The sequence below is a fragment of the Bombyx mori genome, chromosome 17 (assembly GCF_030269925.1).
Source record: "Bombyx mori chromosome 17, ASM3026992v2".
NCBI lineage: Eukaryota > Metazoa > Arthropoda > Insecta > Lepidoptera > Bombycidae > Bombyx > Bombyx mori.
The window spans coordinates 7366197-7379745 of NC_085123.1; the positions used below are offsets into that span (position 1 = coordinate 7366197).

At 35.7% G+C, this 13549-nt stretch overlaps 3 protein-coding genes and 1 long non-coding RNA gene across 5 annotated transcripts in view; 1 reads left to right on the forward strand and 3 right to left on the reverse strand.

The window, feature by feature from the left end:
• Positions 1-13549, reverse strand: part of LOC134200438 (uncharacterized) — a 400183-nt gene that overhangs the window by 159416 nt on the left and 227218 nt on the right. The gene's annotated exons all lie outside the window — the stretch shown is intronic.
• LOC732969 (dicarbonyl L-xylulose reductase) lies at positions 1389-3274 on the reverse strand. Its single transcript, NM_001046967.1, is given in 5 exon segments — positions 1389-1574; positions 1660-1862; positions 1931-2045; positions 2850-3102; positions 3182-3274. Coding segments are annotated over 5 exon segments (735 nt in total). The 5' UTR covers positions 3234-3274; the 3' UTR covers positions 1389-1462.
• LOC101737103 (L-xylulose reductase) lies at positions 5128-10069 on the reverse strand. Of its 2 annotated transcripts, none has more exons than XM_004925830.5 (5): positions 9863-10069; positions 9504-9756; positions 9296-9410; positions 7252-7454; positions 5128-5674 (listed from the first exon to the last, which is right to left on the reverse strand). In XM_004925830.5, exons 1-5 carry the CDS (start codon positions 9912-9914, stop codon positions 5563-5565), a joined length of 735 nt encoding a protein of 244 aa, XP_004925887.1. In that variant the 5' UTR covers positions 9915-10069; the 3' UTR covers positions 5128-5562. The 2 variants fall into 2 exon arrangements, 1 of the variants encoding a protein (XP_004925887.1); XR_009975372.1 differs by having other exon boundaries at positions 5613-6804; positions 6968-7454; positions 9863-10048.
• Positions 10105-11745, forward strand: LOC134200443 (uncharacterized). Its single transcript, XR_009975380.1, has 2 exons — positions 10105-10316; positions 11276-11745. It is a non-coding gene; the product is annotated as an uncharacterized LOC134200443 (long non-coding RNA).

Consider the following 13549-nt stretch of genomic DNA (forward strand, 5'->3'; position numbering starts at 1 on the left):
TTATTATAGTCGTTTTGTAATAACCATTGTTTTAACATAAATACTTTCAATTTGCCATTGTAAGCATCAGGCATTGTCAATACGTTAATCGTCATCTCATTACTGAGACATTTTTGTTTGATTTATGTTATTGAGCTGGAGAAAGTTTTGTAAAGTGGAACTTGTAAATATCATATTATCGATTTGACATAAGTGTTTGATTTTAAGGCACACGACATTCAAGATCCCTCTTATTAAGGACAATTCACTGCGTAATTTAATAATTAACAATTGGCCCACGAGAGCGTTTATATTTCACATATTTACATTACTAAAAATGTATTTAACAGACATAACTCATCCACACTAATCTCAAAAAACGAGTTCTGGATATAACAAAATTGTAAAGTTCAAAAACGCATTAAAAGTTTTAAATAGTGAACCTTTTCATAATTAATGTAACACATGAATGATTTCAATAGATTCGAACTTCATATAATAGAGGATCATTCAACAAAGTTCGACAAAGTTCACGTTGGGATTTCATTTTTAAAAGTTAGTTAAAATGTGTAGACTGTTATGTCTACGCCTTGTTTAAGCAGACTTCATGAATATTGTAATATCTTAATTTGTAGTTGTAAGTTTTGGCAAATGAAACCAGCCAATGTCCGATGCAGACTAACTTCAAACAAAATGACAAGTTAATTGCAGACAAAGGAGTAATGTCATCAGCGGTGACGATCATCCGCACCTGGACAAGAACAGTGTTTGTGAATGTGTAGAGTGCTACAAAATGTGTATTAAATGCTTGCCGCGTGTGACGGTCGTGCTTTTCTTTTTAACGATAAAGTATATTCGGAATTACAAAAGACTATTGACTTAAATTTTGTATATAATACATTTTTAAGGTAAGCTACTTGGATAAACCGAATACTGTTTTTTACAATATCTTAGGTAATGAAATAAATAATAACTGTTGTAGTGTTAAAATGTCATTTTATTTACTTAATTTTGTTTTACGTAGAGGTACCGTTTTGCGTCAATAAGCCTTATTAGCTGTGACAAACAAAATGTGTATTTCAACACAAGAATTTCTTACAAGTTGGATTGATAAAGCAAAAATGAGATAAGAATAATTAGAATACTTTTTAGTTGCACGGAATCTGATGTTGCCTGTATGCATGGCTGAAGCTCTGGTGATAGTCTTGATGTTGAAATTATAAATCTATTTGACAATCAAAGACGAACCAAATAGAGTCGAGCCCCAACCAAAACCATATTTAGTTTTTCAATCGTATTTAACAAGTTAGGAAACCATAGCCACAATATACATTAGAAATTTTTATGCTTGGATTTTTTTCAAATCCAGTATGTAAAATCGGGTCAAATCCAGTATCTAAAAAATCATTTGGCACATTAAACAACTAAAATCTCTTTGATTACTTTTAATTGTAAATTAATCAATAATAATATCAAAATCAATTTATGTTGCCAAAAACCCTCCGTCAATTGGTAATTGTACTCCAGAAATTAAACTAGCACTGTCACAAAGCAGGAATATTACCGCATTAACCACTTCCTCCACCTCACCGAATCTGTAAACAACAATGAAATTCATACAAAAAATATGTATGAGCAATGTATGTGCAAATTTTAATAGTAGTAATAATTGTTCCTCACCTTCCAAGAGGTATTTTAGATAACATTTCCTTTGATTTTGATGGTTCCGCCCAAACTTTTCTACCCATTTCAGTCATAATGACAGTAGGGTTAACTGTATTAATTCGTATGCCAAAAGGTCCCAGTTCTAGGGCCATAACCCTGGTTAGTGCGTCTAGAGCACCTTTTGAGGCACAATATGCTACGTGATCCTTTAGAGCTGCCTGGATAATAAATATTAAATAAACAGTTGTTGGATAATCTTACAATGTTTTTATTGGATCTTTCTTACCTTAGAAGCTTGCGATGAAATATTTACGATGGAACCTTTTCTTTTGTTTTCTATCATTTTTTTCGCTACCACTTGACTCACATTAATAACGGCATTAACATTTACATCAAAGGTTCTAAAATATAGTAGATACATTTAAGTAAATCAAGGTTATTCGAATACTAGGTATTAAAGTATGAAATTGCCGTTTTATATTGAAAATTTTAAACATCTGTTTTCAAGAAAACAGTTCATTTCACCGGAGTGCTCAAGGGTGATTTATACCTTAAAGCGAAGCTACTCAAAGAAGGCTTTTACAATAATTGTTGTTGATGGCCAGACCAACTCACGGTGTACCTGAGTGCCTATGCCTGTGTGCTAATTGAGATTTTTTAAGGAGGCCTAAGAAGACGACGTGCGAGCTGCTCAGCACGCGCTTTATGCAAGAGCATCCGGGTGGTGGAAGGCCGGCTATCCTCAACCCACGCTGGTTCTGGTATTCCATAGGATAGACCATTCTAACCGGCGCACCGAGGGGGAGGGCGATGGGAGAGATGTGCTCCGCACTAAACGCTTCACTTTCCCCCCTTTGCCTTTTCATGAGTTCTGTCTCATGCAAGCGACAGGAGGTTTTAGTCGGTTCGACTCCGACATGACCCACCCTCCATCCCCAGTGGAGGGCGGAAGTCCGGCGATTTCCTCGTGACAAAAAAAAATCTTCACGCGGATGAAGATTTTCGGGGATTGCGAATGCGAATAAATGCAAGATATCTGATTACGACACATACAAGACACAATATTGTCAAAATGTTAGCCTGAACTTTAGAAATCTGCAGTTATTTATTTTACGCAAAGGTACGGAGAAAATTGTGCCCACATACCCAAAATATACTGTCACTAAAAAGAAATATTGACATTTCTAGGATGGTTAAAAACTTACTCATTTAGGCTTTCTTTTTTGCATTCCAAAAAAGGTTCGATTATAGCAATACCGGCATTATTGACAAGGCCATCAAAAACTCCAAGAGCATCAATGACTTCTCTTGTTTTATTCCAATTTCGAAGATCAACGTACACTATTTCAATGGATGGATATTCCTCTTTGAGTTTGTTTAAGTTTTCAGCATTATTTGAAACAGTAACAACATTCGCACCCAGTCTCCAAAGTTCTAAGACTAATCCACGACCTATCCCTGTATAAAATATTAAACAATTTAATTTATTTAAAATTACACACATTTGATTTTCATTTTTTTTTTTCATATGTTTCACCTTGACAACCACCAGTAACAAGTATTCTTTTTCCTTCAAAATATTTATCCATGTTTCGTATTTACGCAACCTCTTATGGTAGATAAGTAAGAACTAAATACAATCGAAATTTATCGTTTTGGTTGACATTCTTATCTCTAGGCCAATTAAATTATTTTGGATTGATTTGATTAAGTACTTCATTTTTATGGAGATAAATTTGAATGTACTACTTTGTGTAAATTGTGAAATATTGACATATTTTCGAAGAGCTCACGGTAAACTTGATCTGAAGGGGTTTGAATCAATGGACACTATTAATAATATTAAAGTAGGTAACCACTTTCTTGAGTTTTCCTATCTCCTCATTTCGGAATTGATCTCTGAAGGAAACTAACTCTCAGCATAACCTAATATTGCTCTTTGGGTATTGATATTGATTATTGATCCTACTGAAGGCCCGTTGTGAGCGACAACATGTCAGTGGCATATGTCACACAGTACACACACGCTGGTCAAAGACTTTCATCTCGAGATTACGGCATTTGGGATAACAATAATTTACAGAGCTTTCTGTGTGCTTAGTGCGAGCTATTTAACGTTCTCGATAGCGTAAAAGTTAGCTCATATTTGTATGGAATAGGATCTTGCCTACGTTTGCCGCTAGGGGCGCTGTTCCAACTGCATACAAAATTAGGTTAACTTTTACGCTATCGAGAACGTTAGAAAACTCGCACTAAGCGCACAGAACGCTTTACTAGAGTGGGCGTTACAGGGGCATTCATACTAGGGCCCGTTCTATGGTATATAGACACAGCTCACTGAGTTTCTCGTCGGATCTTCCCAGTTGGTCGCGATTCCAATTCCGATCCGGTGGTGGATCCTGCGAATCACTGCTCTCTAGCTCTAGCTAGGGCTAGTGTGAGCAAATTCTCTGATTGCGCCCGTGAGCACACCTACCCGTCCGGGCGTAGCTGGAATAGCCTCTTAGGCTACTAGCTCCAATCCCTACAATCCCGCTTTTGCAGGTTAGCCGTCGGGGCTCCGTGGTTCGTGAGGAACGTTGACCTACACGACGACCTGGGCCTCGAATCAATTCAGAAATACATGAAGTCAGCGTCGGAACGGTACTTCGATAAGGCTAAGCGTCATTATAATCGTCTTATCGTTGCCGCCGCTTACTACTCCCCGAATCCTGATCATGCAGGAGTCAGTCACCGTAGAACTCTAGACACGTCCTTACGGATCCATCAGATCCAATAACCTTTGCATTAGACGCCTTCAGCTCTAAAACTAGGAGCAGGCTTAGGGACGCCAGTACCCGTACTCGTCGAACTCGGCAAACAGGTCGACGTGCAACCTAACCCATGCATCAACCCGCTGAGTTTCTCGCCGGATCTTCTCAGCGGGTCGCGATTCCGATTCATTCGGTAGTAGATTCATTCGCGAAGCAATTGCTCTTAAGTTGTTAGATCTCATCATAAAAAAGGCTACTAGCAAATAGAGGGAAAAAAAACAGTTTCGGAGAAATACGATCTTCCTGACTGACACCAAGCGGCTGGGTCCTGAAGGTCGATTCTGTAATCGGTCTGACACAGTGACGTGTTCATAAAAACATTTCAACTCTTTGATATCTTAAATATTGATATTGAATCTTATAAAATACCGTTAGCACCGATGGAAGCATGGGAAATAATAAAGATGAGTTTAAACTGTAAATGTTGAGACAGGCTTAAGTCATCGAAGTGCCACCATGTGAGCTCACAATGCACCTTACCTTCACTCAAGCCAAGGAGTAGAAAAATATGTTATGGATTCTTAACGTTATGAATGTTTTGAAAATATCAGTGGCAAAATGTAATATTGGTATCATTTGATTAGTGGGTAAGGACTGCAATTTTTAGGTACTTCAAATAATTAAAAAACAAGTTAATCAAGTAACTGGTTCGAAAAATAAAAACAACAAATCATAATAATAACATTTATGTAACAAAATAGGATTTATTAAATTATATGGCCTTTCGTAAACAATAATTACAATAACCAACAAGCTAACTCATCATCTAAAATCAGAATTAAAGTAACTACAAACGTTACACATTATGGCTCTATTTTTATATTTAAGGTAAGTTTTCAATATAGTTAAATTCGAAATGTATTAAGATTAATAGAAGTTGTCTAGATATAATTCTTGATTAACTTCTAGTTTCGCAACAACTTCAGAGAAGATATTTGACATTTTTTTGGTTATACATATATGGCCAAAAATATTTTATAGCATTTTCAATCTTTGGTTATTCTCACTATGTTCTTTTTTGCACTTTCATTAACTGTAATAATATTTCAAAATATATTAAGCCATACAATTCTCAAGTCTTTTGGTATGATAATATATTCAGATATTATGTAGCGAGGAAACCACCATCTATGGGCAATTCTACACCATTAATCATACTAGATCTTTCACTCAGGAGGAAAACCACCGCATTTACTACTTCGGATATCTCACCAAATCTGAAAAACATATATTAAAAGTTTATATAACATCATTTTAATAAAATATATTTCATTACATTCATGTTTAAGTTCGAAGCAGATCTTTGCCTATTTCCAAAAATCTCGTGATACAAACTACGAGAATATAATTATAATATCGATTTTTTATCTTCCGACCTTGTGACCTTGTGACCAAGAAATCTTGGGAAAGATAATTCACAGAATTCACGACAAATAAATTTAAAAAAAAAAAAACAGTGAAGTCTAGTTACAGTTACTAAATTTGAAGTTTTTGAAGAATTTTGAAGATTTTACCTAAGCTTAGGTAGGGAAAAAAAAGTAGCCTATCAGCTGTTAGCCTTGAGAGGCTATTTCAGCCTAACCTTAACTAGTAGGTGAGCTCACGGGGCTCAAACCGGAGTGATGCTAACATTGACCTTAGCAAGAGCAATGCTTCGTAGAATCTAACACCGGATCGGAAACGCGACCCACTGAGAAGATCCGGCGAGAAACTCAGTGGGCAAAGGCTACTGCTAACCATTCATCATTCGCAAATGATCAATATATTTCTCCTGGTGTAGAAGCTAATGATCGCTATTCCCGAAGCAATGTGTAAATAAATAAACTTAAAATAATATAAATGAGACCGAATATCTACAGATAGGTACCATAAGTGCACATTTATTTCATTATTTAGTATTGTCTCAACTTAATTCGGCGCTTTTTACATCTGTATGCGATGGGGAATTTCTAATCCTAACAAAGAAAAATATATTTCCTCACTAGGTTTCACTAGTTCTTTGTATGTAGGTATAAAAGAAGGGAATAAGTGTGTTTATATACATTGCTTTTTTTCTAGTAATTGGACATAAATGACGTTTACATTATTTAGGCACTGAGTTAAAGTATGTAGCTATACAATAAAATTTAAACGATTTTAGTTGATATTTGTTGAAGTTATGGTGAAAAATAGACGCGTAAAGAAAATTATTTAAAGTTAGTTATACCAGTTACGCTCCACATTTTTGGGTTTCTTCCCGATATTTTTCATTTTTTTGGTCGGTCACTTATCGGTGGAAGGCATTGTATATAAGATGTGCACAATAGAGGTTATCTTGCCTTTCAAAGATTAGACTTTATTTAAGATACTGTTGACAATAAACATAATGATTGATGTTTTTGTGAATATGATTATATCATCCACGGCGAAATACAATTATTGCTTCATTACGCAAGCTGCTTATAAAAACAAGTTATTATGTGTTCACGAAACTAAGTATCAAAATATTAATTAGGGTTTGTAATATTTACATTAAGAATACTCATTTAAGCGGCCAATTATTGTTCAATGTTCATTTATAATTTGTTACAGTTATAATCTTGTACATAATAAATATTCTGTCAATAAACAAGATAGATTAAAATATACTTGCAATATTATACGCAGTTAATATAATTGTAACATTAAAAAATTTAGGAAACTAAGAGAAATTGCATTCAAGCTAGTTTCTAAATACAGCTATATATTCTAAATATAAAATTCAAAATTATTTTGAGTCGGTCACCCACAGAATATATATTTTCTAAATACAAACCTTCCAAGTGGTATTTTAGAAAGCATTTCATTGGCTTTTATAGGATCTGACCAACCAACTTTAGCCATCTCAGTCATTATCACAGTAGGATTGATAGCATTTACTCTGATTCCATATGGTCCTAGTTCTAAAGCCATAGCTCGAGTCAGAGCATCCAAAGCAGCTTTTGAAGCACTGTAGATGGTGTGGTCTTTCAGAGCAGCCTGCAATATTCATTCCAACAAAGTTATTAAAATTTAACTTTCTTCAACTCAACTTCAACTTTTCTTTTATTCAACACTTTGAATAGGTACTTCTAAATAAATAGATAAATCAAATATGTATTTCTGAAAGGAATCATAACATAAAAAAAAAAATCAGTAAACTATTTGGAAATTCCTCTACTTTTGGTAGTAAAAGCTGTTCACAAAGTGTTGTGGCTTTTTTATTCATAGGCACATAAATGAGCTCATGATTCACAGCATGTTAGATGGTAATCGGATTCTATAGACATGCTCAACTTGTCTTATGAGCTGAAACAAGATGATCATGTCATGTGAACTATAAAGTGGCTTTTCTTACCCTTCAAGATCAAGACGTAAATTTAAAAAGAAGCAATTTCCTTTAAATTGTTCTATAAAATATGTCTGATGCAGACATGAAAAAATATATATTTTTAAACATATGACAGTTTGCACAACTCTAAGATGTAAGTTTTTTTTCAAATTCTGTTAATATATATTTAGTAATATAACTCCATGTGCATTACTTATGAATGAGATAGAAATGTGAGCATGTTGTGCCCGTGTATGATGGTGGCACTAAAATTAACACTAAGTTTTTGTATGAAAAAATGTATGAACTTTGTTACTGCAGAGTACTGTGAAATGCAGAGTATTATGAAATGAACATTAATGTCTAGGTTTTGAAAATTATTTACATTGGAATTTAAGTTGCTCTTGTTTCAATTTTCAAAAGTTGACGACATAGCTCTCAAAGCTAGCAGGCTGAAGTGGCAATGGGCCGGTCACATCTGTCGAGCCAGCGACGCCAGGTGGGGGAGGAAACTCCTCGAATGGAGGCCACGGATGGGTACAAGGGGCGTGGGACATCCTCCAACCAGGTGGACTGACGACATAGTGCGCGCGGCGGGAAGTCGTTGGATGCAGAAGGCGGAGGACCACATTATGTGGAAGGCATTGGGGAAGACCTATGTCCAGCAGTGCGCAGATAAAGGCTGATGATGATGATGATGATGATGATGATGATTATGATGATGTTTCAATTTATTAATTGCTCAAGTTAGATTACAGCACTAATATGTCACATTTAGTACTTTTGTATTTTGTATAATATATCACATCTAGTACCTACAAAAGTATTAAATGTGTCATATTAGCATAATCTGATTTAATGATCAGTATTGATCTTACTAATCTTACATTTGTAATCCCAATTTGATAACAAATTTAATATCTATTCTATAACCTGATAACAACAAATCCCTTTAATATATTTATTTCATGTTATATTATGTGAATTTAACACATTATTTTAAACTTAAAACACAAATGGGCTAAGTTTTAATTTATGCGGACACTACACTTGCCATGGCATATTTTTTTTGTTTTTACTGCATCTTAGAGGGCTTTTTGGTTTATTGGCAACAAAAGAGAAAAAACTAGCAATTTTTTGTGTATTATAACTATTAAACTATAGCCATGAAAGTTGTGGTCTTATTATTTGGCTATATGTGAATGTATAGTCATATATTAGTATTATGATGTATTTAGGATAAATAAACTACTGCAATAATAGATACATACATTAAATCGCTTTATGAATGTTAATTCTCTATGAAACACACAATGTAAATAAACAGGTTTAGTTGCCTAATTTTTGCTTTTTGAATCCATGTTAGATAGTCATTGCTAGATGTTTTTCAAATAAATGAGAAACCTTTTTATTTGTTATTCATGAAAATACTAAAAAAAACAACAATTAAAATTACAATACAACAATTATCAAGATTACTTCTATGATTCAGAATTATAAAAAACCTCACCTTTGATGCCTGAGATGAGATGTTGACAATGGCACCATGAGTTTTATTCTCAATCATTTTCCTTGCAACTACTTGACTTATATTTAAGACTGCTTTAACATTTACATCAAACGTTCTACAATAGAAAGGAAAAACTTGTTTTATTTTAAGAGCTACTCTGTGTGCTTAAAAACTCACTGTTAAATCAAATTAGGATAAAGTTTAGTACTTGTCAAAGTTGCTCGGCGAACAGTCCAAAAATGGTTCACATACAGCAACAGCTGCGTTGTTCACCAACGCATCAAAGTGACCTAAAGATTCAACAACCTTCCTCGTCTTCTCCCAATCTCCTATATCAACGTCTACAATGTCTATAGAGGGGTATTCACTCTGAAGACTTTCTAAGTGCGAACGAGTTCGTGACAATGCAACTATATTTGCACCTGCACGCCACAATTCAATCGCAATTCCTCTGCCGATACCTAGTTTTAACAACAGAAATAATTTGTTATGAACATGTGGTCTATCAATTTATTTACTTGTTAAAATACAACAATTGTAAGTGAATAATTAACTTAATGAACTTGCCTTGCCCGGCACCGGTAACGAGAATTCTTTTGCCTTTAAAAGATATTTCCATTTTTAGTTATACTGAATGTCCTGAAAATTATTGCAGTTGATACAGATTATAGACTACAGTAGTACAGCAATAATAGCTGACATCAGACAGGAGAGTGCGCAGACTACTTACTACTTAAATGTAAAAATTGTACCTTTTTAAAATAAGATGACAGATGTCCGAATGACATTTCTGGAGCTGGAGCCATTGATGTATTAAAAAACCCAAGATACCTATACACTCACCATCTCAACCGTTCCCATAAAATAAGCGCACAATTTAAAATTGTGTGCTCATTTCAAATAGTCTCGCGTCGCTCGCGTCTCTGTGCGCTCGTTAAAAACGCCGAAGTGTTAATTGAGAAATTGTAAAAATATTACGTCAAGATCGTTAAAAAAGGGTGGGATATCGTATATTCGCTAAGTAAAAGAGTTTGTTGATTTGTTTTTGTTATTTTTATGACTAAATATAGGAAGCAAAGTGGGATTTTGATTTAATTTGTCTAAAAACTTCACTTAGCTGTCCAAGTTTAATACGGCAAATTTCAATGGTCGTTTTTCAGTGTAAGAACTACTATTACACTGCCTCTTATTTTAGTCGCATAATCCAAACGATCCTGTTCTAAATTCAATGGAGTCGATTTTTTTATTGTGCTTAAAGTTTTAATTAATAAGTTTATGCACTTTGAATTTTTTTGTATTTAGTTTTGAATAACTATTCATACGATAGAAAATATATTATAATAATAATATAGTTCTTAATCGAATTCCAGAAGGAAAAGAGGTCGTCTATACGAAGTTATTTTTAAAACTCGTAAATATTATATTATTATATCGATTACCTACTTATGGGACAACTTATGGCTTCGCAATATGCAAGGGCGGATCCAGCTTTGGCGCCAGGAGGGGGTCACATAGTCAAATTTAGATGCGTTCGTTCACAAACGTTTGCCATTATACAAAGTTATTATATTATATTAAATTAATTAAATATTGAAGGTATGTAGTTACATAAAATCGGTATGGTGACAAAATATATAATTAAAATCATTATATTCAATTAGTGGTCCATCTAAGTCCTGGACCCAGCTCAGGGGGTGGTCATGACCCCCATGACCCTCCCCCTGGATCCGCCATTGGCATGCTGCATAATGACAGAAGTATCGTTCTGGCCCAACACGTCACATTGTTAAAAACTTAAAAATTTCACTTCTGTCGGCAGTCTTCATGACTGCCTAGTTTTTTATGACACTTTTTTTATTTTAAGAAGGTTGATTTCGGTTTTTGGTAATTTAAGTATCGGGTATAAATTACGGGTAACTATTGAACAAGACGAGTTGTTTTATTTGCATGTTTTATGTATTTCTAACTTTTATATTTTAGTTTTCCCCGTAACCCAATACGATGCGGAGAATGGACATCAATCGTCAGTCAACAAAGATATATCAGATGATGTCGGTGATACTGAAGTCTGTCGTACAGGTTCAATTTATTATTTAGAAAATAACAAGGAATTCAAATCTCTTACTACTTCTCTGAGTATAGGCTTAATTTTGCATACACCTTGAAAAGTTCACAGAAAAAGTGAACTTCATAAATGCCGCAGAAGGCTAATTAGCAAGGAGAAAGTCATTAACAACTTAATAAAGAAAAATCTAGACTTGTTAAAAAGACCATTTCACTTAAGAATGCATTAAAAGATTTAGAGAAAAGATTTAAAGATTGATGTACACATGTCCTACCCAAAAACATATTTACGCTCAGATAAAAGTATAACTATGAGTATAGAACATAATTTAACTAACTCTTAAAATACTAACTCAATGTCTTATAATAAAAAAAAAACATACAAATATTCGTCTCCACTCCATGACCTGTCCTGCCGGCTAATTTCGGTCGTAAAAGATTGGTTATTGTACACTGCTTTGAATAACTTTAAACAATGCGCGTAAGTTGAATTTGCAAAAGATATGTTTATAGTTAACTATAACTACGTAGATATAATTGGTGTGTTTCGGGACAGTTTCGAGTGCTACTTTTGTATGAAACTGTGTATCTTGGGTTTTTATATATCAATTTATATTAAATTACAAATACATACACAAAAATACATACATACCATACTTAAATGTGTAAATATATGAGGGGTAGTCTTATACCGTGATATTGTGATCTGGCAGCTGTGAGAAACTACTTTTAGATGTCGCTAGTGGGACGTAGATGAAACACAGTTTGACAGTTGAGACGGCGAATCGCCGGGTGGGGAATTAGTTCATAAAAGCCGTTGCGTGGAGTGCTTTGCACCTGGTCATCGTTCTCGTCGAACCCGTCGCTTGCGACGAAGGGCTGGGCGAGTAAATTAACCAACAGACACAGCACACTGAGTTTCTCGCCGGATCTTCTCAGTGGGTCGAAAGATTGAAGTGTGTATACTTTGCATTTTAAGAGACGGTAACCGGTGCTTGAGGTACCTAAAAGCACCGTTAATGGATCGAGAGGATCCTGAATGAGGTGTTTAGGGCGACGTCGACTGTGCGTTGCCCCGTCGCGGTCAGATAAATGTTAGCGGCGGCCACGTTTATGAGGGTTTTTGTGTCGCGCCGCTTTGTCGAAGTAGCGTTCTGACGCTTCCTTATGATACTTACATGTCGGTACTAAATTAGGTTATCTTGAAGATCTACGTTCCTCATACCACAGTGCTCCGACGGCTATCCTGTAGAAACTGGATTGGATGACCTGGAGAGAGTTATTGTGTGTAAGTACCACGTGAGTACTACACTTGCATAGGTCATGACAGAACGTATGCAAGTTTTGTAGAGTGTCACCTTGATAAGTAGGGACAAGTTACTTCGCTTAGGGTAGAGTTGACCGAGTAGGAACGCAGCTCGGTCGCCTCATTACTTAATGTGGGGCCCCAATGTCATCCCCTGTCGAGAGTGACGCCTAAGTACTTAGCGTCCGAAGCCCACGGCATGGGCTGACCAAAGATTTTTATGGCGGGAATGTAGTTACCGCGCCTAATTGGTAACGAGATACTAGTAGTAGTGTAGGGAGGGCGACCCCTTTTGTAGAGCACGACTGTGCTTTTCGTGGGGTTGAAGGCCACTTCCGGAACAGCTCCCCTAAATTGGTGGCTGCGATGTGAAGCTTACTATGCATGAGCGACATCTTCCTACTTGAGTAGTAAATAGCCGTATTATCCGCGAAAGGGGCTAAGTGGGTCACCGGCGACCGGGGTGTTGATAATAAACAGGCTAAAAAGTATGTAGCCATGCGGGACTCCGGCCAAGATATGTCGCGGGAGAGAGTGAGTTCCCTCGACTCGATACCGAAACGAACGGTTCGACAAGAAGTCTCGTATGATAAGCATGAGATTGTCTGGCACGCCCACGTTATACAGTTTGTAAATTAAGCCGTTGTGCCAGATTTTGTCGAACGCCTTCGCGATATCTAAGAAGAGGGCTACCGTGGGGACGGGTCTGCGTTTGTTTTGCGCGAAATCCGAACTGTTCGTCGATCAGGATGCCTTTAAATACAAACTTCGACTAAAGGTTAAGACTTGGTGACCCGGAAACTCTTCTATGTACATGCGATAGATTGTATCTATGTTAAACGAAGAAACATAGTTAAATACGATAGAAATGGAAAACTGAGTGG

Bases quoted from the DNA above. Each gene is read 5' to 3' on its own strand.
- LOC101737103 (XM_004925830.5), bottom strand. From the start codon at position 9,914: ATGGAAATATCTTTTAAAGGCAAAAGAATTCTCGTTACCGGTGCCGGG. The intron at 7,455-9,295 runs GTGAGGTTTTTT...TGAATATTGCAG, and splicing joins TCTCATCTCAGGCATCAAAG to GCTGCTCTGAAAGACCACAC. The intron at 5,675-7,251 runs GTTTGTATTTAG...TATGTTTTTCAG, and splicing joins TCTAAAATACCACTTGGAAG to ATTTGGTGAGATATCCGAAG.